Raw genomic sequence first — 24,042 nt, forward strand, 5'->3', positions numbered from 1 at the left:
CAGGGATCAAAGGAACTTCACGGATATAAAAAATCATTTGATTTATATAAGAATCAGAAATTCTAAAATTGGGGAAATAGTGAATAAAATTCTGAAATAAACTTTGCACATACATAACACCTAGGTTTTGGTTTTGTTTTTGAACATGGGACATTCTGCACGCTTCCAAATAAATCAAACCAGATCGTATTGGCTTACTGTCCTTCTGCTCTCCAGGGGGCTTCAGGGGGCAATTTCAGGCATAGTTTAAGTTTGAGGAACCAAGTGCCTGCGACACTAGGGTGAAAGGTGAAAACGGCCCACAAGCGCCTGGAGTTTACACGGCAGTGGAACCCGACCGCCACTGTCCTGCTGGGATGTCACATTTTCCAGCACGCTGCCACAGGAGGACTTGGCAGGCACAAACACCACCACGTACCTTGTGAGCAGCAGCTACGCATACCAGCCATGCTACCCTGGACCTCAAGAACATCTCAGTCAACAACGACTATTGCACGGTGTCTTATCTGCCAAAACACCAGTTTGGGGAGCACAAGTCCGGGATCTGCCGTTTGGCAGCAGCAGAAGGGGATGCACCCGAAGGCCACGGGAGGCAACCCCGTGTTCAAGTACATGCTCTTATCTCACGGGTCACCTCCCAAAGGCTTGGGCTCCAGGGCTGACAGCCAATCATCCAGCTTTCCAGCTACAAGGTCAAACACCACTCAGAGAAGGGAGGCGCCAGACCAAGGGCCTGACTCCTATTTTAGACTCAAGGAAATCAAGGCACAGATGTGGCTCAAAATGGAACCCAAAGGGGACGCCTGGGTGGCTTGGCAGTTGAGCGTCTGCCTGTGGCTCATGAGGGTCCTGATCCTGGGATCTGGGATTGAGTCGCGCATTGGGCTCCTTTTGGGGAGCTTGCTTCTCCCTCTGCCTGTGTCTCTGCCTCTCTCTGTGTCTCTCATGAATAAATAAAATCTTAAAAAAAAAAAATGGAACCCAATGGTCAATTATTCAATGATATTTTCATGGCACAACAACGCCTCTGGTCAAGCAAAACCCCTTCCAGGTAGGACAGTGGTCTTCAACCTTGCCTCGCAATGAGGGGGACTTTTTGCCTAAAAAAAGGTGGTTCCCAGTGGTTTCCAGCCCAAGACTGGAGTTGGTTAGGGTGGCCCCCAGCCTGGCTGATTTTTTTTTTAATTAATTAATTTATTTATTTAATTTTTTCCCCCCTGGCTGATTTTTAAATGTCTCCAGGGACTCTCCTGTGCAGCTAAAGTACAATCTGCTTGGAGTCCTCCCTAATATAAAGAATTTAAGGCCACCACTCAAGCTCCTTTTATGGCTCTCCGAGTATTTCCCGTTTTTCAAAGAAAGGCATGTCAGTATCACAAATCTTAAGTGGGCATTTGTTTTAAGGGAGGGGAGTTTATTCACTAGAGAAGAGTAAATTCTCTTATGATTAATATTTTCTGACTTAGCCTTCGGGCAAAGCTCAATCAATCAAACATACATTCATGTTTCAGGCAACGAGAAAAATGGTATTCATTTCTGTTGCCATATGGAACTACACTTGCTGCCCGGAAACTCACCGATTATTATCTGGGAACTCCTAAGTTTCTGGTGAGCTTGATGAGGACTGAATAAATGGTCTTATTCGAGGAAACCAACGGACCAGCACCAACAAGCCAAAGCACCTGCAATTCTTGGTTCAAATCACTGCTGTGCTTTCTCAGTGGAAAAAAAAAAAAAAAAAAAGGTTTGCAAAAAGAGAACAGTAATGGGATATGCTAGGTTAATATTTGTACAAGAGAGGATAATCTTTTTTTTTTTTTAAGAGAGGAGAAAGAGGGGCAGAGGGAGAAGGAGAGAATCTGAGAACCTTAAGTAGGCTCCATACCCTGCACAGAGCCTAACACAGGGCCTGATCTCATGACCCTGAAGTCATGATGAGCCGAAATCAAGAGTCAGATGCTTCACCGACTGAGCCACCCAGGCGCCCTGAAAACAATCTTTTAATAAAAATTTCCACTCGTTCGTAATGGCGTGAATCTCTCTAGTATTATTACTTGAAATTAATGATGATACAATTTCAGTTGTTTCTTAGATAAGCATTTAATGAACACATTTATTATAAATTATTTACAGCACTGATGATGAACCGGCTAACAAAAACAAACTATCAGACCTAACTGTTTATGGTCAGAAATCCCCAAGTGCTCTGGTGGTTCAGATGGATTTCTCACTATCAAGACTATGGTTAGAGAATAATATGAACATAGGTAAAGGAGTCTGGCCCGGTCTTTTTCCTTCACACCGTCTACCATGTATGGATGTTTGTATTCCCCCTAAATTCTTACGTTGACATCCTAACCCCGGGAGGTGATGGTATGAGGAGGGGAGGCCTGTAGGGGGTGTTAGGTCATGAGGTGAGGCCAGGGGATGGGACCAGGGCTTATGAGAAAGTCCTGCACTCCCAGTTCCCTCATCCCTCTACCACAGAAGGGCAGTGAGAGGTCTGCAACCCAGAAGAGGACACGCTGGCCTCCAGAACAGTGAGAAATAAATGTCTGCTGCTTATAAGCCACCCAGTCTGTGGTGTCTCTAGCAGCCCTAACAGACTAACCACCACTCATCCAGCTGACCCTCCAAGAGACTGGTTCCCAGGGGACAGCCAGATCCCCAGCACAGGGACTTGTCAGCAACGCAGTGATGGATGGATCTGCCCACTTGGGGGTCAGCCCACTTGGGGGTCAGACAATACTGACCTGACCTGACGTAGAAGGACATTTTCATTACACCACCCAAGCTGTGATCACGCGGGCTTCTGGGAGAACGGCCTTTAAAATAATAAGGCCGCCAGAAGCCACTCCTTCCCACCTAGAGGGATGGTTTTAGCGGAATGAGAAATTCTTTTTACTGGAAGGCTCACCGAAGGCCCCCCACAGTGATTTCTGCTCTCACTGCCTAGTTTTGCAGAGTTATTTGCCTTCAGGGCCTGGGACTCCCTTAGCCCAGTGAATTTTGTGTCTGCACCAATAGTTTGACATCTTACAGGAGCCTATGGATGTGCAACCAACACTGCACAAAGCTTCCCGCCCCCCCATTCTGAAGCTCTTGACCCTCGAAAGGAGAAGACGGGCTCAAGCGGAGGCTCTGTGCTTCGCTCCAACACCTCCTCCCAAATCCAAACACCTTCATAGCTCCCACAGACAAGGAAAGGCAAGAGACCAAAGACCCACTGCCAAGGGGTCTCCTGGCTTCCTCTCTTGACCACCCATCCTCCTTCCCCAAGAGACATTCTCCACTCAGCCTCTGCTGTTAAGAGTAACATCTGGGGCAGCCCGGGTGGCTCAGTGGTTTAGTGCCACCTTCGGCCCAGGGTGTGATCCTGGAGACCTGGGATCGGGCCCCCCTTGGGCTCCCTGCATGGAGCCTGCTTCTCCCTCTGCCTGTGTCTCTGCCTCTCTCTCTGTGGGTGCCTCTCATGAATAAATAAATAAAATCTTAAAAAAAAAAAAAAAAACAAGTAACATCTGAACCCCTCCCATGGCTGCCAAGGTCTCCCCTCCCCCCATGGAACCATTCCTCGGCTCTGGCCACCTTCAGCCACCCCCTACTCTCACTTGGCCACAATGGTCCCTTCATGTCCTCTGGATACGGTTAGTTCACCAGGGCCCTGGAACTTCTGTATCTGCTCTTCCCTTTGCCTGGACGCGGGCCATGCAAAATCTACACAAGGAGCTTCTTCCTGCCAGCATGTCCAAGCTGTGCGGAGAGACCTTCTGGGGCCTTTCCATCTAAAGTGGCCCCACGCTGACCCCTCTCTGCATGTCCTCTTTGCCTGCACTGTCCCCGGGGCCTCGCTCTGCCATCCCTACCCTGCTTTGGGCTCTGGAAGGCTGACCCCACCTATGGACCCTATTGCTGGGGCTCCCTGGCCTCCTGGCTGCCAGCTGGGTTCCGCCAAAGAGATCAGAAAGCCAGGGCAAGTGTGGGCATTTCCTCCTTGCCACTCTCTGCTTTAGCATCTCAATCCCACCCCCTGACACCTGCAGCTCCTGCCAGGCAGCCGCTCTCCTAGGGCTGTGGCAGCTACTTCTACCCCTCAACCCAACACCCCTGGTTGACTCCCCCCATCCTGCCCCGATTAATCTGTTCTTTACTAACTTGAACCATCACAGTGGACCTGTTAGGACTGATACGACTCCGCCCTTGTCCCCTCCTTGGTCATTCCCTAGCATATTATCCTATTTTACTCTCTCAACTGTACTTGTCACTCTCTGAAATTACCCGGTTCACTTACTTTTCTCAATTATCTGACCCCTCCTCACTCACTAGAGCATAAGAAGGAAGCTCATCGTGTTTAACACTCTACCCAGCGGGCTTACACCACTGCCGAGAACATAGTAAGCATTCAATAAATAGCAAAAGAATAAATAAAGGTCTGGATGCTAGCCCACTGTCTCCGCTCAAAATACCACCTTGTTAGCAAGTGCTTCCCTGATCATCTTATATAAAACATCATCCTCCCTTCCTTCCCAGATCTCCACTCCCTCCTCCCTATCTCCCCCCCCCCCTTTTTTTTAAAGATTTTATTTATTTATTCATGAGAGACACACGAAGAGAGAGAGGCAGGGGCACAGGCAGAGGGAGAAGAAGGGAACCCGACGTGGGATTTGATCTCCGGTCTCTAGGATCACGCCCTGAGCCAAAGGCAGGCGCTGAGCCGCTGAGCCGCTGAGCCACCCGGGCTGCCCTATCTTCTCCCTTTTACTTTTTTCCTATAGCACTCTCACCTCCTGACACATGTCATATTTGTTTACAGTCTGTTGCCCCCAACAAAAAGGTGAGCCCCAAAGACAAGGTTGCCATTCCATTCACTGCTCTCCCCCTCAGAGCCTAGAACAGTGCCTGGCCCAAGTGGAGTCTCCAACACTTGTTAAAATGAATAGCCTGCAAAGTGGACAAAATTTCATGCAAAGCAATTTCAGGAATGTCCCCAACACTTACCGGGAAGACTGTAAAACTATGAAAATGCCACACACCCAAGCGAATAGGCACAGTCTTACATGACCTGACCCTGCTCCATCTGAAAGACAGCCTGGGACCCCTGGGAAAGAGACTTGATAGCGCTGGCTAGACCTTGCTCTCAGGAAGAGAAAAGGTCTTAGAATAAGATGAGTGGGACCCTGTATTTATTACCACGATTGTTGCTTTAGGAAGCATGCACAGGAGCTTCCCTAAGCACACGCCACTCTAAATCCTTCCTGAAAGTGGATGGGCACCTAAATCACAAACAAATGGGACGCGAGCACGCATTCTCTGTTCTCCAGTGGTGTTCCTCTTGGCAGCGGCGTTCAACTACAAGTTCATTGACAGTATACGCAGACCCAGAGCCAAGCATGGAAAGCATCACTTTTTTTTTTTTTTTTTTTGACAGCTGCTCTCCTCCTGAGGCATATCTCTCAAAGACAGGCTTTATTCTGCAATGCCTCCGTTGTCCAAATTCTATTGTGCACGCTAATTGCAGATCTGAAATAAATTCCTCCTCCCCGCCACGCCACCACCACTGATTACTCATACCTGCCCCCTCACCCTCCTAAGTTTCTAAACTGGGTAGCTATTTAAAATAATAATAATAATAATAATAATTAAAAAATGAGCTCCTCATGTACTGAGTGTCCCGATGGTGGCATGTCACCCCTTCACGTAGCAAGATTCCTGACTATTGTAAGGGCCTAGAGAATGGGTCCCTTCCCCCTCCCCATTCCCCCCCGTTTGCCCTCCCCAACACTGTTCCACCAAAACTGGCCAGCCACAGGATAATGAGCAACCACAGATCCTCACCCAAACATTGGCTTTTCTTCCAAGAGTGCAGATTGAGGATGCAGGGACGTTGTCCTATTTATGAACAGTGAGTCACGTCGCCGCTGCACGTCTGTTCCCAGCTCCCGATGAATGAGGGGAGCCCCCTTCCCCAAAGGAGTTACTAAGCGCAGAGCGACGGTGCAGCGTGCCCCGGGGGCGGCAGTGCGCGCTCCCGGCCCCCCCCCCCGCGCCCACCCCGGGGCACCCGCGTCTCCGGGAGGCGAGGACCAGCCGCGGTCCACGGCGCTGCGCCCGGAGCCCCGCCTCGGGGTGCGCGCGCGGCCCGGCCCGGCCCGGCAGGTGCTCGGGGACCCGGGAGCCCCGGGGAGCGCGCCCCCGCCCGGCCAGGAGCGGCCCGCGCGCGGCGACCCGCGCTGCACCGGCTGCCCCGGGCCCCCGGCTGCACAGGCTGCCCGCGCCGCCGCCTCCGGGCAACAAGTGTCCGCCCTCCGCCCTCCGCCCTCCGCCCTCCCCCGACGGCCCGGCCCTCACCCGGCACAGGCCGTCCACGAACACGCGCGGGTCCAGGTGGCAGGCGATGGTGGCGCTCGGCAGGTCCTGCAGGTCCACCTCCTCCATCTCGCAGTCGATGAAGCTCCAGTCGCCGCCGCCCTCGTCGGCCTCGGCCGCCCCCGAGAACGGCGCGAAGGGCCGCAGCGTCCCCCCGGGCTGCGCTCGCGCCTCGGCCGCCTCGGCCGCCGCCCGGAGCCGGGTCCCGGCCACGGCGTCCTCCATCCCCGCGCCCCAGCCCGCGCGCCCCCGTGCGCCCCCGTCGGCCGGGCCGGGCTCGCGCGCGCGCCCCTCGCGCTCTCCCGCCCGCCGACTCGGCGGTTCACCCCCTCCGGCTCCCGTCGCTGCCGGCGGCGCTCACCGGGGCTCCCCCGCCCCGCTCCCGACGCGGCCTCCGCGCGCAGGCCCCGCCCAGCCCCGGGGGCGGAGCTCGGGAGGGCTTAGCGGCGGGCCCTTTAAGGCCGCCCCGCCCCGCGGTCGACGGTGCCCCGCCCTTCCAGGAGAGGAAGCCAATAAGGGAACGGGATTGTCCTCACGTGACCCTCATGCTACCGCCCTCAACCCGAAGCCTCGGGGTGGCCATACTGGTTAGGGGCAAAGGCCTGTTCAGCCAGTTCCACTTTTCCGGCGGCTGGTGTCAGCTGCGCGGCGCCAGGCAGCGTCTTGGGCGCCGGATGGTACCTGGAGCCGCAGCGCTTCTCTGGTTCCCCAGGCGGTGACGTTTGGAGGCTCGCAGGCCAACTCTGGGGGGATTTAAGCGAGATTCAGTTTTGGCTGTGGCTCCGTGGCTATCGGCAAGCGGTTAGATGCTTACCGTATATGATCGCATATAGTCGCAGCAGGCGTTGCACCAGCCTTATTTTTATAAGTCAGCTTATCTATCATTGTTCAAAATTTATATGATCAGAAGTGAGTTTTTGGGTTACCAGTAAGTGCTATGTACAAGAGGAGATAGATAATGAAAGGAACGAAGCATCGGTCCCTATCTTGGAGCTTATAGAGGGAAGGCGAGCGGTTAGATGCTTACCGTATATGATCGCGTATAGACGCAGCAGGCGTTGCACCAGCCTTATTTTTCATATGTCCGCTTATTAGTTATCATTGTTCAAAATTTATATGATCAGAAGTAAATTTTTGGGTTACCACTAAGTGCTGTCTACAAGAGGAGATAGATAATGAAAGGAAGAAGCATCGGTCCCTACCATTGGGGAGTTTGTAGAGGGAAGGCAAGCGGTTAGATGCTTACCGTATATGATCGCATATAGACGCAGCAGGCGTTGCACTAGCCTTATTTTTATAAGTCAGCTTATCTATCATTGTTCAAAATTTATATGATCAGAAGTGAGTATTTGGGTTACCAGTAAGTGCTATGTACAAGAGGAGATAGATAATGAAAGGAACGAAGCATCGGTCCCTATCATGGAGCTTATAGAGGGAAGGCGAGCGGTTAGATGCTTACCGTATATGATCGCGTATAGACGCAGTGAGCGTTGCCCTAGACTGTTGACGGCAGTCAGTACCTTATTTTTATCGTTGCACTAGGCTGTTGACGGCAATACGTTATTTTTATATTTCAGCTTATTAGTCACTCTAGCATTGTTCAAAATTCACATAATCAGAAGTAAATGTTTGAGTTACCACTAAGTGCTATGTACAAGAGGAGGTAGATAATGAAAGGAACAAAACATCGGCCCCTACCATTGGGGAAGTTTATAGAGGGAATGCACAAGTTCTCAGAACAGCTTCTCTCTCTCTCTCTCTCTCTCTCTCTCTCTCTCTCTCTCTCTCTCTCTCTCTCCCCTGGCAGGCAGAATAGATGGAATTCCTTCGCCGTGAAAGACGATGTGATGCAGTGAAAACCTAGGTCTGAATTTCAGCTTTGCTGTTAATGACTGGGACGAGTAACTTGCGTCTTAGTTTCCTGATCTGAAAAGTGGGGTCATATATGGTAAGAGTCCAGGAAGGGCCCAGTACATGGTAACCCTGTTTATGTGTATAGGGTTCCTTGGAAGGTGTAAAATCAGACCTGTATTTTCTCCTAAGGTAGGATTTCCCTATTTAGTTATGAATTGTAAGCAATTATAATAAAAAGTATATCTGGGACTCCTGGGTGGCTCAGTGGTTGAGCGTCTGCCTTTGGCTCTGGGCGTGATCCTGGAGTCCAGGATCAAGTACCTCATTGGGCTCCCTGCAGGGAGCCTGCTTCTCTCTCTGCCTATATCTCTGCCTCTCTCTCTGTGTCTCTCATGGATAAATAAATAAAATATTAAAAAAAACATATGTCCAGCTAATAACAGATTTTTTCAGAACATGCTGTGTGCTATGATTGACATTGTGGCAATCTCACAGCGATGGGTGGCCACCAAGAGCTTAAATCCAAGTGGGGTAGTAATATGCATGCAGAGATAATTGATGAAATAGAATGTGATCTAAGGATTAAGAAATGGAGGAGCCATCCTACATTGCTGATGGGAATGTAAAATGGTGCAGCCACTTTGGAAAAACAGTCTGGCAGGTCCTGAAAAAGTTAAACATAGAGTTACTCTTGGACTCAGCAATTCCTTTCTAGGTATGAACCCAAGAGAAATGAAAACATACGTCCACACAAAACCAATAGTCAAAGGTTCATAGCATTGTTATTAAAAGTAGTCCCGTTGAGCTGAATGTGGAGCCTGCCTAGGATTCTCTCTCTCTGCCCTTACTCTGCCCTCCCCCACTGGTGCTCTCTCTGTCTCTCTCTCAAAAATAAATAAAATAAAGTAAAATAAAATAAAAATAGCCCCAAAGTGGAAACAACCCAAATGTTCACCAACAGATGAATGGGCAAGCCAGATGTACAGCTATACAATGAGATATTATTCAACCATAAAGAGGGATGAGGTTCTGATACGCAGTATAACATGATGAACCTTGAAAACATTAAGCTAAGTGAGAGAAGCCAGTCACAAAAAGCCATATACTATATTATTCCATTTATATGCAATGTCCAAGAGAGGCAAATCCACAGAGATAGAAAGTAGATTAGTGGTTGTCAGGGGCTGGGAGAGGAGAGAAGATATAGTAAGTGCTGAAGGGTATTTTCTTTAAAAATTTTATCATTTATTTGATATAGAGAGAGAGCGCAAGGGGGCAGAGCAGCAAGCAGAGGGAGAGGGAAAATCAGGCTCCATGCCTGAGGTGGGGCTCGATCCCAGGACCCCTTGATCATGACCTGAGCCAAAAGCAGATGCTTAACTGACTGAGCTACTGAGGCACCCATAAAGATTTTTTTTTTTTTTTTTTTTTTTTTTTGGAGAGAGGTAAAGAAAATGTTCTAAAACTGGATTGTGGTGATGTTTGCACAATTCTGTAAAAATACTAAAAGTCACTGAATTGTACTTCAAAGAGTTAATTTTATGGTATGTGAATTCTATCTCAATAAAGCTGGTGTTTACCAAAAGGAGCATGTGCTAAAGGCCACAGGGGATCAGATGAATTGTGGCACAGTGGGTGACATTGCAGAGTTGAAAACTCTCTGTAAACTCGGCCAGACATTCTGAAAAGGGTAACAAAGGGGATGTGGCACCAGTTTTGGAAAAACAACACCCAGCCAACCCGTTGCTGGGTGGGTCTCTGTTGTCATCACCCTTAGGACAGGACGCTCTTTCAATCCGGGCTTACCCTAAGCTGCTTAGAGCAAGCAGAGAGGACCTGTGGACAATGCTCGTGAGCGGGGAAACGCACCAGGAGAAAGAAACCCAAAATGCATGCACAGCCAGCCATCGCAGCTGGCCAGCTGCTGAGCTGAGAGAGAAAGGCACAAGTTCAAGCTCAGGCGAGTGGGAAAGACAAAGTCACCTGTCCCTGACTTTGGAATGCTGTCAGCCAGCACTGAGACCCAGACACAATCACGTATTCCTCCTGTGACTTTGGATTCCCACCACTATCTCTCTCCTATCCCTCTCCAGGCAGCAAATCAGAGACTGACATTTTTTTCCTAGTTGACTGGGTGATCCCAATGATAATACCGATTTCTTTTGGGTAGCTTTTAATTAATGGGTGTAGACATAAACTAGCTCACATGATCCTCACAAACAAGTATTATGACTCCCAGTTCTTTAACTCAGAGAGAGGGAATGACCCTCCCACAGGCAAACGGGCAGCAAATGGCAAAGCAGAACACCACCCCTGCTCTCATCCTGCCCTGCCTCTGCCCCTTGGGACTCAAGGACACAGAAGAAATGGGAAGGAACCAAAGAAAAACTGGGGAAAAGGGAAAGGAGAGGAGAGGGAAAAATGAGAGGGAAAGAAATGAAGGGATGGGACAGGAATTTGAGAGCGAAGGTAGGAGGTGCTTGGAGTTAAAATGCAGGCCAAGGTGATGATCCTAAGGAAGGACCCACCCTCAGGTCTCAAGGCCAGGACTGGGCATGATGGTGAAAGATGGAGAGCTCTTGCATATCAGAGCAAAATGACGGAATCTCTCAATAATTAGATTAACGTCATGTCTTCTGCATCTAGATGTGTGCCTGGGTTCTTGCCCTGTTGCAGGCAGCATACTTGGTAATAAAATGTCAGATTCTCCCTTCCACTTAGAAAATAAACTTCTATAGGGATGCCTGGGTGGCTCAGGGGTTGAGCATCTTCACCTTCGGCTCAGGGCGTGATCCCCGGATCCTGGGATCGAGTCCCACATCGGGCTCCCCACATGGAGCCTGCTTCTCCCTCTGCCTGTGTCTCTGCCTCTCTCTCTCTCTGTGTGACTATCATAAATAAATTTTAAAAATTAAAAAAATAAAATAGGGGATCCCTGGGTGGCGCAGCGGTTTGGCGCCTGCCTTTGGCCCAGGGCGCGATCCTGGAGACCCGGGATCGAATCCCACGTCGGGCTCCCAGTGCATGGAGCCTGCTTCTCCCTCTGCCTGTGTCTGCCTCTCTCTCTCTCTCTCTCTGTGTGACTATCATAAATAAATAAAAATTTTAAAAAAATAAAATAAAAAATAAAATAAAATAAAATAAAATAAAAATAAAAACAAAAAACAACATCAACAAAAAAGAAAATAAACTTTTATAGTAATTGCCATCTTCGTCATGCCTTATAAATGGAAGACAATCAGACGCCTATGTCTATGCTTTCACCGACCCTAACGCCAACGATCAGTGTGGCCTCTCCCAAGGAAGAAAAAAACAGAAAATATGCTGTCAACAGCACAGGTGGAAAGTAAGCAAAAGATGCCACTTAACTTTGATCGCAGACGTTTCTAAGGTTGAAATCCAACAAAATTAGAGGCAATATTTTAAGAGCTGTTGTACCATCAGACAGGTACAGAATTGCTGACGTGTCCTTCGGGAACTGTTAGCTGGTCATCTTTTTCCACCTGTGGTGATAGAATCCAAGACCTACCCCTGCTTCCTGGGAGGGCATCTAATACAGAGCCTTCCCTTCTCCTTGGCTTGCAGGAGCAGATTTCATCCAGATGTTCAGAAACCCCAAAGGGAAAAGATCAACGTGGGCCAAGAGCTGCTCTCAGAGCTTTTTTTTTTTTGAAATGAGGGAAGGGACACACATTTTCACAAACAAATCTTCCCATTTCCCCAGTGCATTTTCCTCCCCTAGCCCCTTCCTGCACATCAGTCCTTGTGATGACCGAATAGAAGAGAAGAGCCGCTCAGAAAGCCACGGTTGGTTATTTCTGTTCTTAGCATCTGTCTCTTACATTTAGTGCAGCCCAGTTATGCAAACATGCCTGTGCCCGGATAAGCCAGCCTATTCATTTGCCAGGTGGGATAGTTTCACTGGATGACACTTTCGATTGCTTTCTATTCTGTTCTGGAAATTGAAGGGGGCCATGTGCTGTAGGCACTCGCTGAATGCTTATTAAATGAACCAACGGCATTTCTGCACGCTCGAGAAATTATAGACATTTAAACATTTTATTTAAGATAGAAGGCAAATAGCTGACTTTCTGAGTGTCTGCTATTACAAAGGATGAAGTGCTCCAAAGGCTGCTCAAATGAGTAAACACCTCAAACACCTCATTTGAAAATTTGGTTTTGTTACCTCCTGTAAAATGAATAAAAATATATACTGGTTTGTTGTTGTTGTTATTTTGGACTTTTTTTTTTTTCCTTTTTTTAGGGAAAGGAACCTTCCCCCTGATCAAGCCTAATTCAGTTTCATTCTCAAAATGCACTTGTAAAATCCCTGTTATTTTCTATGGTCTTTGGATGTTTCTTAAATCAGAAAGCTGGAGTTTATAAACCAGGTTTTGAGAGAAATTTTGGAATTTGATCCCTTTGCCTTTCCACATTTAGAAAGTTCCCTGGCTTCTATATCACTGTAAGTTCTCTTTCAAGGTAGCTGACACCTGTGTGGTTTTTATGGGAGTTGGGGTTCTTCTGGTTGCAAGAAACCAAAACCTCTGGGGCCAGGTTTTTTTTTTTTTTTTTTTTTTTTTTTAATTTTTATTTATTTATGATAGTCACAGAGAGAGAGAGAGAGAGGCAGAGACACAGGCAGAGGGAGAAGCAGGCTCCATGCACCGGGAGCCTGATGTGGGATTCGATCCTGGGTCTCCAGGATCGCGCCCTGGGCCAAAGGCAGGCGCCAAACCGCTGCGCCACCCAGGGATCCCTGGGGCCAGGTTTAAGCAGGAGAGAATTTAAATTAAATGTACGGTGCCTTACGGTAGCCAAGCGCAGCCATGCAGCCAGGCCTCAGGAAGGCCCTAGAAACTGGACGTGGGTGGTTATCCAGGGTGCCATTTAGGCCATCTTGAGGCCATCGTGAGGTCTTCCTTTGTATTGAGCTAAAATCATGAGTCCTGTCATAGTGTTATGCAATCTCCTGTGTGGCTTCATAAGACAGGTATATCCCTGGTCTAAGTATCAGTTCTGTCTGTTAGTTAAATCTCTGTGGTCAAGGGGGAATCACCCACCGTCTTTGACTGCTCCTCAAATCCTCTTGTATAGAAAGGTGATGTAAATAGCTTCCTGTCAGAAGTGTTGAGGAGCCAGAAACAGTATCCAACCTCTGTCTGGCACAGAAGAGAGGCTCAGAAGGGAAGATTATAATTATACTCCTGGCCCTGGGTCTCCCACTTGGAGACCCCCTTCTCTCTTTGGTGTTAAAGTCCTTTAACAATGAGATGACAGGTAAATAGACCTTCCCCTCTGGCCAGTTTCCAGGGAATGAATACCAGGGCAGGGTCTCCACCTGTTGGGTATGGTTATTGAAAAGACATGACTGCCAACTGACCTGTGACTGGACCCAGCCACCTGGAAGCTCCTCACTACCTCCTTTGTCTTTGGAATGTGGATTCCACTGGCATTCCGGCTCCCAGAGGTGGAGAGACACCACCTGGAGATGGTGATGGGGTGTTGAGAACACCAGTGCGGTATACGTGGCTGAACCCGGTTAGGGCCACTTTATCAACTTTTAAGATTTGGTGTTAGGGTGCAGGGACCCATTTATATGCAAGTTCTCTTGCTTATTACTAAACCCACCACCTACCAGCTGTGAGTGGCCTGCCTCTTTCTTTGGTATATCCTGACCCTCTGTGTAGAGGGGCCAGTTTTAGATTACACCTGGGAAGTTCCCAAGAGTGTTGCGAACCAACAAGGTCTAGGGACCAGTGAGCTCTTATGCTTATGAGCTTTTATGTTCTTTTTTTTTTTTTTTTTTTTTTTGAGCTTTTCTCTTCTGATTGCAAGATGGATGAATGAGACATTAACAACTGGTCCCACCTCATACCCAGTCTACTGACAGCCTATCCTTGGAAGGCACCTATGTGTGCTGTGCCAGCCTGTCCTGAGGTCTAGCTGAAGGCACTGTCATCCTTCCAACAGGAGATATTTCCTTTTAGGGAGTGGAGTAGGACATTACTGGTACCTCTCCCATTGCCCTTCCTCAGGGATGGTTTTTAAGCTCTGTCATGGATTCCTTCTTTGATTTTACCCTATAGCATGGGAAAATCACATCTCATTTGCCTGTGATTTACAGCAGTGTCTGGTGTGTTAAATAATGATGATCTAGTGCTCATGAATGCACATGGAGCAGGGCTCAAGTGACAACACTAAGCCAGCTTCATTCAGGCCTGACCCTACCAGGGCTCTAGGGACTCTCATTCTCATTTGGAAGCTAGGAATATGGTGATCCACAAAACAGACAAAAATTCCTATTCTCATGAACTATACTTTCTAGTGGTAGTAGTGGGAGGGGGAGCCATAAATAAGATAAATACATTTACATGTTGATCATAAATATAAAAAGTGTGATGATTAATACTAAGGAGCAAAAAATAAAGAGGGCAAGAGCAACTCGGAATGTGTGCGCATGTGTGCGTGTGTACAGGAAGGGAAAAGATTTTAGCTAGATTGGCCGGGAAAGGTAATGTAAAGAGTAAAGACCTGAGTAAAGTAGAAAGAGTAAAGATAATGTAAAAGTAAAGACCTGAGGAAGGTAGAAAGCACCATACCCACTTCTAGGAAAGAACATTCCAGTCAGGGGAGCAAATGCAAAGGCTCTGAGGCAGCGGCTGCCTCACCTGTTGAAGGAATAATTCAAAGGCCAGTGTGGCTGGGGCAAGTGATCAGAGCAGTGAGGAGTGTCAAGTCAGAGAGATGATAGGGTCAGGTCCTACAGGGCTTTGTAGAGCACAATGAGGACTTTGGTTTTCACCCCCCATTGAGACAGGGGCCAGTGGAGAGTTTGAACAGAAATCTACTAACATGACCTGACTTTCTTATAACTATTAGGAAGGCTCACTCAAGAGCTTTCTGCACAGTACACTGTGTGGGGACAGAAGCTAGAAACCAGTCAGGAGGCTATTGTAATAACCCACGTGAGAAATGATGGGGACTTGGATCAGTATGGAAGACCCGAAATGGAGACAAAGTGGTAAGATTCTCTATATTCTGAAGGTTCAGCCAATGGGATTTCCTTCATGCATTATTTTCCTATTGATATTACAAAATAGGATGAGCTCAGTGGCTAAAAGGACACAAAAAGTTATAGTTCTAAAGATCAGAAGTCTAGAATGGGGCAGCAGAGCTGTGTTGTTTTTGTAGAGTCTAGAAGAAAATTCATGTTCTTGTCTCTTTTTTTAAAGATTTTATTTATTTATTCATGAGAGACAGAGAGAAGCAGGCAGAGACATAGGCAGAGGGAGAAGCAGGCTCCATGCAGGGGGCCCGATGTGGGACTCAATCCCAGGACCGTGGGATCACGCCCTGAGCTAAAGACAGATGCTCAACCGCTGAACCACCCAGGCGTCCCTGATCTTGCCTTTTCTTCAGGTTCTAGAAGCTACTGCATTCCTTGGCTCATGGCCCCACATCACTCCAATCCCTGCTTCCACCATCACATCTCCTTCTCTGACTCTGACCCTTCTGCCTCTCTCTTATAAAGACCTTTATGATTACGTTGGACCCACCAGAATATTCCAGAGGAATCTACCCATCTCTAGGTTCTTATCTTAATCACATTTGCAAAGATAACATACTCACAGGTTCCGGGTTTTAGCATATGGAAATCTTTGTAGGGGAGGGCGCATTATTGTATCTACCATACTTAAAGAAAGAGAGAGGACAAGGCTGATTCTGAGGCTGGTCTGCGTAGTCACAGGGAAGGAGCCACCTCTTACCTAAAGACTGAGAGGAGCAGGTTGGGGAGAGGGCATTATCAGGAGCTCACTTTGGGGCAGTTTAGGCTCAAGAGACCACTTAGGCTTGCAAGTAAAGCCATCCAGGAGGCAGTTGGGTAGAGAATCTGGAGTTTAGGGAAGAAGGCTGGAGGCATACATGTGGGAGATGTAGGTCTAGATAGAATGTAAAGTCATGAGGCTGTCCAGATCCCCTTTGGAGTGAGGGGAGGGGTATGAGCTCAGACATTAGTCAGCGGTGGTGCCTGGGAAGGTGGGCAGGGGTGGTGTCCTGGAAACTGGAGACAGAGAGCTTCACGGAGGACAGAGGGGTCTTCCAAGTCCAATGCTGCCAGAAGGTCGGCTTCGAGGAGGATTGGGAACTGAGTTTCGGATTTCACATCTTGGAAGTCATTACTGGTCTTGGCAAGAGAAATTTTGGAGAAATGGTGGGAGAGAAATGCCTAATTGGGGAAAGAAGAATTGACTTCAATGAGTCTGTCTAAGTAACTGTAAAAAAGAGGCTGTGCTATAAGGGGTGGACAGAGGAATGGGATAGAAGCTGGAAGAAATCAGAGTAAAGAAAGGGCTTTGCTTGTATTTACGACGGGGGGAGAAATCCAGGTCTGTGTGCTAATGGAGATGACCCAGTAGACAAAGAGAGCTTGATGACTGGGCTGAGGAGGGGGATTTCTGGAGCCATCTCTGTGCATATGGGAGGAAGGGCACTGGTACAAGAGTGGAGAGGTGGGTCCAGATGGGAGAATGGGATCTATTTATTGCCCTTGAGAGTAGGTAGCAAGCTCAGTACAGGTGCAGGTGGGGATGGTGAAAGTTCCCTGCGGTTGCTCCCGTCTTCGCAGTGAAATAGGAAGTGACACCATCATCTGAGGGTGAGGATGAGGAGTGTGGCATTGAGAGTTTAAAGGCAAGAGAAGAAAATTTGAAGTAGTCTTCCAGGAATGCGGAAGAGTGACTACACTAGGGAAAGGTAGGAGGATTACAAATGTAGTATGGTATAATATATGCACACAGTATGTACATATATGTGCACGATTATAATAATATACATATGCATCAATAGATGTCAACAAATATATTTATATATATTATGTATAATATAACATATACTACAAAATAATCACAATCAACAGTATCAAATATATGCGATATGTAATATACCAGTTATTAATATAAGTTCATCTGTTGTCTATGAATATAGAAATATATCCAGATAATGTATGTAATAACATATTAATAAACTAGATTATATAATTAAAAACATTTATTTGTATATTATGTCTCCACTCTATTCATAAGTACACATGATGCTTTTTATAAAACATACATAGAAATGGATATATTAAAAGTGTAAGAGAAATAAATACAAATTTAAATGTTTATTTTATTTATTTTTAAAGATTTTATTTATTTATTTGAGAGAGAGAGAGAGCAGGAAACCCAGGGGAAGAGGCAGAGGGAGAGTCAGACTCCCTGCTGAGCAGGAATCCCTATTTGGGCTCAATCCCAGGACCCTGGGATCATGACCTGAGCCTAAGGCAGATGCTTAACTGACTGAGCCACCCAGGTCACCCTATTTTATTTTTTTTAAGGTAATCTCTGTGTCCAACATGGGGCTTGAACTCACAACCTGGAGATCAATAGTCACATGCTCCACTGACTGAGCCAGCCAGATGCCCCTTATGCTTATTTTTACCCTCATCTTTTCCAGCTTGGAAGATCAAAAGAGCCAAGTCTTTATCAACCATCGAAAATATTCTGTTTTCTCAAAAATCTTCTGTAACTCTGTTACCTATTAACGATGTCTTATTGAGAGTGATGTGATTAAAAGTGCTTCATCCTTTTGGGAAATCATAATGAGCCACATGGTGGGTATTATGTACTCCGCTTACTAAATCAGGATATTCATGTTTGAATCCCATCTGCCAAACATGCCAGGGTTTGTTATTATTTATTATTACTATTACGTGATGCAATTAGTAATTTTCCGTGCTCCTTGATGTCAGTGAGTTGCTCTTGCAAATTAATTGGAAGTTACTCATTTTTATATGTTTCACAAATGCATTTTGAAATGCACAGAATCCCTTGGAAGCTTTTTAACAGGTTAGGAAATGGTGTTTCCAAGTTTTAAAGTGTGAGCTGTGAGAGCTCTGATAGATGTCACACATCGTTTGTTGGCAGTAAAATCACTAATGATAGAAACCTTTCCAAACTACTGTTTTCAAAATGTTCTCCCCATAGTGCATGTTTCTGGCGAAAAGTGGTTCTTTTCTCATTCACTATTAAAAGTCGCCTTGACCCTGAAGGGCCAGGTTAAGTTTATATATTTATTTTAAACGACTGACAAGGTGCAAACTCCATCAGTTGGCTGGCCGTTGCTCCCACCCGGGGTGAAGTGCCGCCTCTGGCCCTTTGTCTCTGGCCACCAAGCATACCATTGTCTAGCAGGCATCTTTATAGGGCACTTGTCCATTTTTATGAGGATTAGTTTGGTTAAAAATCTGCAAATTCTCTTCATGGGAATTTGGGATCTGCAGGAACAGCAAAATTTGGAAAGCAGAGAAGGTGTGAAGAGCTGTGTCAACCCACGCCACCTGGAGCTCCAGCTGCCCCCTTCAGGGTGCCTTGAGCATCCTCATGGCACCTGCCAGTCTGGCTCCTGCAGCGAGAATGTGTACCAGGGTTAATCCACATGGCAAAGCAGCACAACATTCCTTCCTCCCTTTTCTTTCTTTCTTTCTTTCTTTCTTTCTTTCTTTCTTTCTTTCTTTCTTTCTTTCTTTCTTTCTTTCTTTCTTCCTTCCTTCCTTCCTTCCTTCCTTCCTTCCTTCCTTCCTTCCTTCCTTCCTTCCTTCCTTTCTTTCTTTCTTTCTTTCTTTCTTTCTTTCTTTCTTTCTTTCTTTCTTCTTTCTTCCTTTTCTTTTAAAGAAGGAAACCAATATAAACAAAAGTCCCAGTATTTTTCACTCATCCCAATGAGTGACCTTGACCTAGTAGGGCAAATAGAATGCACGAAACTCCATCAGGGACTGCTTCTTCCACCTGGATTGTCTCACTCTGACCTGGGATTGTGATTTCTGGCTGTGGGTTGTATGGGGCTTTAGCAAACTCTGCCCCTTCCACCTCCCCAGCTCATGGCTGGCGTCTGACATAAAGGCTAATTTCCAAGGAACACGTCAGATCAAAAGGCCAACATGAAAGTCATCATCTTTCCCAACAAACCCGCTCATCCCACTGTGTTCTGTTTCAATTCACACTCTGCCATCTGCCCAGTCACCAGGGAAGAAAGCAGTTCTGGAAACTGCTCCCTCCACCTTACACTTTACACCCTCCTCCCCCATTCCCCACTCCAGGTGACCACATTCTGTCCACGCTTCCTGTGGAATACTACTGGCTGAGTTTACCCCATTGTCTTTATCCCCATCCCCAGTCTCTTAGTTCAGAGCCGTGGCATTTCTTATGTGGGTCACCTTAGCTGGGTGGCACAGCCAAGGACTTGGGAGAATTCTCCACCCATGGTTGAGTTAATCACCAGGAACTTGGGAGACTTCTTCACTCATGGTTGAGTTAATAATCAGAAACTTCCAAGGATCAGGGGTCCAAATAAGGATCATTAAATTTTTTCCCTCCTTTCACCAGCCCCTCAGGTGAGATCTGGTGTACCTGTGCAGTCCCCTGTATGTCGCTCTCTTTATCACCTTTATCAAATATAATGATCATACTGCATCCTTACACTTCCTTGTCTTTCTTCCACATTGTACCGCGAGCCTCCTGAGAACGGGGAGGCTGGGGGTTCTCCTTGCATGCTGCGTGATGCCAGGCACACAGGTGTTCAATATCTGGTAATTACAGCACCTGCCTGTAAGAATCTGTGAATCCCAACCCCAAGCCTGGGATAACTGGCTACTGTGGGAATGGATAGATGATGGGCAACCTCCCTCCAACAAACAGAACAGTGCATTTTATCAGACTGCTTCTCAGAGTTTCCATCAGTGCAAGCTGGGCGACCTGAACTGAAGCATCCTTTAGTACCCTGAAGCCACTCTGCGAGGACGCAGACAGCGCAGCCCTCAGACAGTCTGGCTCAATTCAGGAGCACATGTTTTATTTAGCCTGTCAAAAAAGCTATTCTAAAAAAAAATTAATTAATTTAAAAATAAATAAATAAATAAATAAATAAATAAATAAATAAATAAATAATAAGAAAAAGCTATTCTACAGCAATGTTGTGACTGTATGCATTTCAGACCATCTATTCACCTCTCTTCCCACCTTGGGGCTAACTAAGCAGATCTTAAAGGGGATCTGTGGGTTCTTCATCCTAATCAGTTTCCTCACACTTGCATTCATTTTCCAGGGCTCACATGGCTTTTTGTGGAACAAGCATTTTTTGTTTTAATTGAGGTATAATGGGGCCCTTGGGTGGCTCAGTTGGTTGAGCATCTGCCTTTGGCTCAGGTCATGATCCTGGGGTACTGGGATTGAGTCCCGCATCGGGATCCCCGCAGGGAGCCTGCTCTCCTTCTGCCTGTGTCTCTGACTCTCTCTGTGTGTGTCTCTCATGAGTAAATGAATAATTTTTTTTAAATTGAGATATAATGAACATACAGTGTTGTATCAGTTTCGGGTATACAATGTAATGATTCAACAGTTTCTCAGTACTCATCACCCAGCAAGTATATTTTTAAAACCACCTTATTGGGGCTCCTGGGCGGCTCAGTCCTTTAAGCATCTCTTGGTTTTGGCTCAGGTCATGATCTCAGGTCCTGAGATTGAGCCTCACGATGGGCTCTGAACTCAGCGGGGAGTCTGCTGGACATTCTCTCCCTCTTCTTCTCTCTCTCCCTCTGCTCCTTCTCTCACCCTCTCTCTCTCTCTCTCTTTCAAATAAATAACTGAAATATTTTAAAAATGAAATAAAACCATTTTATGGAGCTATAACTGGCATACTCTAAACACATTCAAACTGTGCAATTGGTAAGTTTGACATACGTGAAACCGTCACCACGATCCAGAGAGTGAATGACAGTGTACGTATGCATCGCTGGTGAGTTTCCTCAAGCTTCTTTTCCATGGCACCCCCAAGTCACCTCTGATCTGCCTCCTGCCACCAGAGAGGAGTGGAGCTAATCTGTATTTAAGCTTTAAGAGCTTCCTTGTTCTGTCTTCTCTTTATCTACCTTCTTTGTTCTTAAATCATTGCTTTATGACTTGATATCTCTCTAGAGTTTTAGTTCAATTAAAACCCTTCGTTAGTCTGCTGAGTTGGTTCTGTGGCCTCTAAAGCAATTTTACTTTGCTGGTTTATCTTGCTTGTTGTCTTATGCCTGGTGAGCCTGACTTCATGAAGAAAGAAGGACTGGGTGGCCAGCACGCATTTCCTTTGCTGTTAAATGAGACATTTCCCTATGGCCTCTTGTGCAGGGGGGATGCCGAGTGGCAGCTCAGTGCAAGGAGGGACAGGGTTTCTGGTGCGGTAACTGTTGGCCTGTCACATAGCATCGAGCCAGCTAGCAGCCTGCAGTCCTCCAAAATGCCAGAGCGAAAGGCTTCACTTGGGGTACCAATATCAACGAGCAAAGATTTAGTATCCCTCGGATAGCTTGGTCAATATATTGGAAGAGGTATCTGGATTTTTGCTGTATTCTTTTTGCTGTGTGTATGCACATGTGTGTGCATTTGTGTGTATGTGCGTATTCATATGTGTGTGCATATATATCATGAATATTTGTGTGCACGTGCAGTTATGTGTATGTGCATATGTGTAACTTGCATGTTTATGCATGTCTGTGCATATGTACACATCTGTATGGACACACATGCACAGCATGTATACGTGCATATGTGGGTAGTATGTGCATATGTGTGTATACACATGTGTGCATGCATATATGTGCAGGTGATATGCACACATGCATGAGTAGAGGTCATGTGTATATGTGCATGTGTGTATGTGTGTCCGTGTGCATGCATATACACGTGAACATGTGAGGGTGTGCATGTCTGTGTACGCTGACTGGTATGACTGTTCCCTATACAGAGACTTCACGTAATCCCTGTTTGCACACTAATCCTGTGCTAAATCTGGCCCCGGGGCTGCTGTCTCTTCTCTCAGCCACATGGCTCCTTGGAGATTCTCAGCTTCCTCCAAGGCTGCATTTGTTTGGATTTCTTACGTTTACTAAGTTGGGTTGAGATGGGGCAGGCTGAGCCCCCGTGCAAGCAAGCTGAGGGGAGCATCCTGTCTCTCCCTCCCAACTACCCTTCACGGCCCGTCTAGGTGTTTCTCAGTCATTTGTGAGACCAAGACCATCTCTCTACAGTGTGGAAGCACCATCACCAGCTTATTTTACTTGATAAAGTTTTTTCTCCTACTAAAACCACTTCACCTGAGTATTTGAATTTATTTTGAGTTGGAAGAGAATCAGAGGCTGTTTTTCCCCCCCACAATGTAGACCTTTGCTCAGGGTGATCATTTCCTCATCAATCAAGTGAGTGGGGGTGGAAGGGCATATGTGTTGGGGGGTTCCTTTCATGCAGGGGAAATCCCTTCCCTGGAGCCCCAGTGTTGTAGATGGTATTGAGATGAAGATGTTCCAACAATTCCTTACCATCAGCCAACACTTCCTTTCCCTTTCTTTCTTTCCCTTTCTTTTTCTTTCCTTCTTTCTTTCTTTCTTTCTTTCTTTCTTTCTTTCTTTTTCTTCTTTCTTTCTTTTTCTTCCTTCCTTCCTTCCTTCCTTCCTTCCTTCCTTCCTTCCTTCCTTCCTTCCTTCCTTTCTTTCTTTCTTTCTTTCTTCTTTCTTCTTTCTTTTTTTTTTTTTCTTTCTTCTTTCTTTCTTCCTTCCTTCCTTTCTTTCTTTCTTTCTCTCTCTCTCTCTTTCTTCTTTCTTTCTTTCTTTCTTTCTTTCTTTCTTTCTTCTTTCTTTCTTTCTTCTTTCTTTCTTTCTTTCCTATTTTGTTTAAATTCAATTTGCCAACATAGTATAACACCCAGTGCTCATCTCATCATCTACCCTCCTTAATGCCCATCACCCAGTTACCTCATCCCTCCCCTATCCTCCCCTTCCACAACCCTTTGTTTCCCAGAGTTAGGAGTCTCTCATGGTTTGTCTTCCTCTCTAGCCCCCGCCCCCACCCCAGTTTCCCTCCTTCCCTTTTACTATTCCTTATATTCCACATGAGTGAAATCATATGATAATTGTCTTTCTCCAATTGACATATTTCACTTAGCATAACACCCTCCAGTTCCATCCATGTCAAGGTAATTGGCAGGTATTTGTCCTTTCTGATGGTTGAGTAATATTCCATTCTATCTATCTATCTATCTATCTATCTATCTATCTATCTATCTCACATCTTCTTTATCCATTCATTTGTCAGAGGACATCTCAGCTCCTTCCACAGTTTGGCTGTTGTGGACATTGCTGCTATGAACATTGGGGTGCAGGTGTCCCATCGTTTCACTACATCTGTATCTTTCAGGTAAATACCCAGTAATGCAATTGCTGTCTCATGGGGTAGTTCTATTTCTAACTTCTTAAGGAACGTCCACACTGTTTTCCAGAGTAGCTACACCAGCTTGCATTCCCACCAACAGTACAAGAGGGTTTCCCCTTTCTCCACATTCTCGCCAACATTTATTATTTCCTGTCTTGTTAATTTTAGCCATTCTCACTGGTGTGAGGTGGTATCTCATTGTGGCTTTGTTTGTATTTCCCTGATGGCAAGTGATGTGGAGCATTTTTTCATGTGATTGTTGGTCATGTGTATGTCTTCTTTGGAGAAATGTCTCTTCATGTCTTCTGTCCATATTATGACTGGATTGTTTATTTCTTGAGTGTTGAGTTTGATAGATTCTTTATAGATATTGGATACTAGCCCTGGATCTGATGTGTCATTTGCAAATATCTTCTCCCATTCTGTAGGTTGTCTTTTAGCTTTATTGACTGTTTTTTTGTTGTTGTTGTTTTGCTTTTTGCTGTGCAGAAGCTTTTTATCTTGATGAAGTCCCAATGGTTCATTTTTGCTGTTT

General features: G+C 46.3%; 2 protein-coding genes and 2 long non-coding RNA genes across 13 annotated transcripts in view; 2 read left to right on the plus strand and 2 right to left on the minus strand.

The window, feature by feature from the left end:
• RCAN1 (regulator of calcineurin 1) overlaps positions 1 to 7,210 on the minus strand; it is a 94,928-nt gene extending 87,718 nt beyond the window's left edge. Inside the window, exon 1 of one of the 3 annotated variants that reach the window (XM_077879119.1) lies at positions 7,181 to 7,210. In XM_077879119.1, coding sequence (XP_077735245.1) covers positions 7,181 to 7,195 — 15 coding nt within the window. In that variant the 5' untranslated portion in view covers positions 7,196 to 7,210. Of the gene's footprint in view, positions 1 to 5,835; positions 5,994 to 6,348; positions 6,601 to 7,180 lie in introns of those variants that run through there. The other 2 variants (XM_077879116.1, XM_077879120.1) reach the window with 2 other exon arrangements.
• CLIC6 (chloride intracellular channel 6) overlaps positions 6,930 to 24,042 on the plus strand; it is a 100,914-nt gene continuing 83,801 nt past the window's right edge. For 2 of the 6 annotated variants that reach the window (XM_077879112.1, XM_077879110.1), the window contains exons 1-2: positions 6,930 to 7,234; positions 8,178 to 8,314. Coding sequence is in view for 3 of the 6 variants with exons in the window: in XM_077879108.1 (XP_077735234.1) it covers positions 8,312 to 8,314 (3 nt within the window). In the remaining 3 variants the exon portion in view is untranslated. Of the gene's footprint in view, positions 7,235 to 7,647; positions 7,667 to 8,177; positions 8,315 to 24,042 lie in introns of those variants that run through there. The other 4 variants (XM_077879108.1, XM_077879114.1, XM_077879115.1 and 1 more) reach the window with 3 other exon arrangements.
• On the minus strand, positions 12,261 to 13,646 carry LOC144301890 (uncharacterized). The gene is made up of 2 exons (XR_013368786.1): positions 13,284 to 13,646; positions 12,261 to 12,409 (listed from the first exon to the last, which is right to left on the minus strand). It is a non-coding gene; the product is annotated as an uncharacterized LOC144301890 (long non-coding RNA).
• On the plus strand, positions 13,024 to 18,888 carry LOC144301891 (uncharacterized). Of its 3 annotated transcripts, none has more exons than XR_013368788.1 (4): positions 13,024 to 13,863; positions 15,103 to 15,244; positions 16,850 to 16,977; positions 17,600 to 18,888. It is a non-coding gene; the product is annotated as an uncharacterized LOC144301891 (long non-coding RNA). The 3 variants fall into 3 exon arrangements; XR_013368787.1 differs by having other exon boundaries at positions 13,024 to 13,761; positions 17,600 to 18,885; XR_013368789.1 differs by lacking the exon at positions 16,850 to 16,977 and having other exon boundaries at positions 13,024 to 13,761.

The sequence above is a fragment of the Canis aureus genome, chromosome 30, assembly GCF_053574225.1.
Source record: "Canis aureus isolate CA01 chromosome 30, VMU_Caureus_v.1.0, whole genome shotgun sequence".
In the NCBI taxonomy this organism is placed as follows: Eukaryota; Metazoa; Chordata; class Mammalia; order Carnivora; family Canidae; genus Canis; species Canis aureus.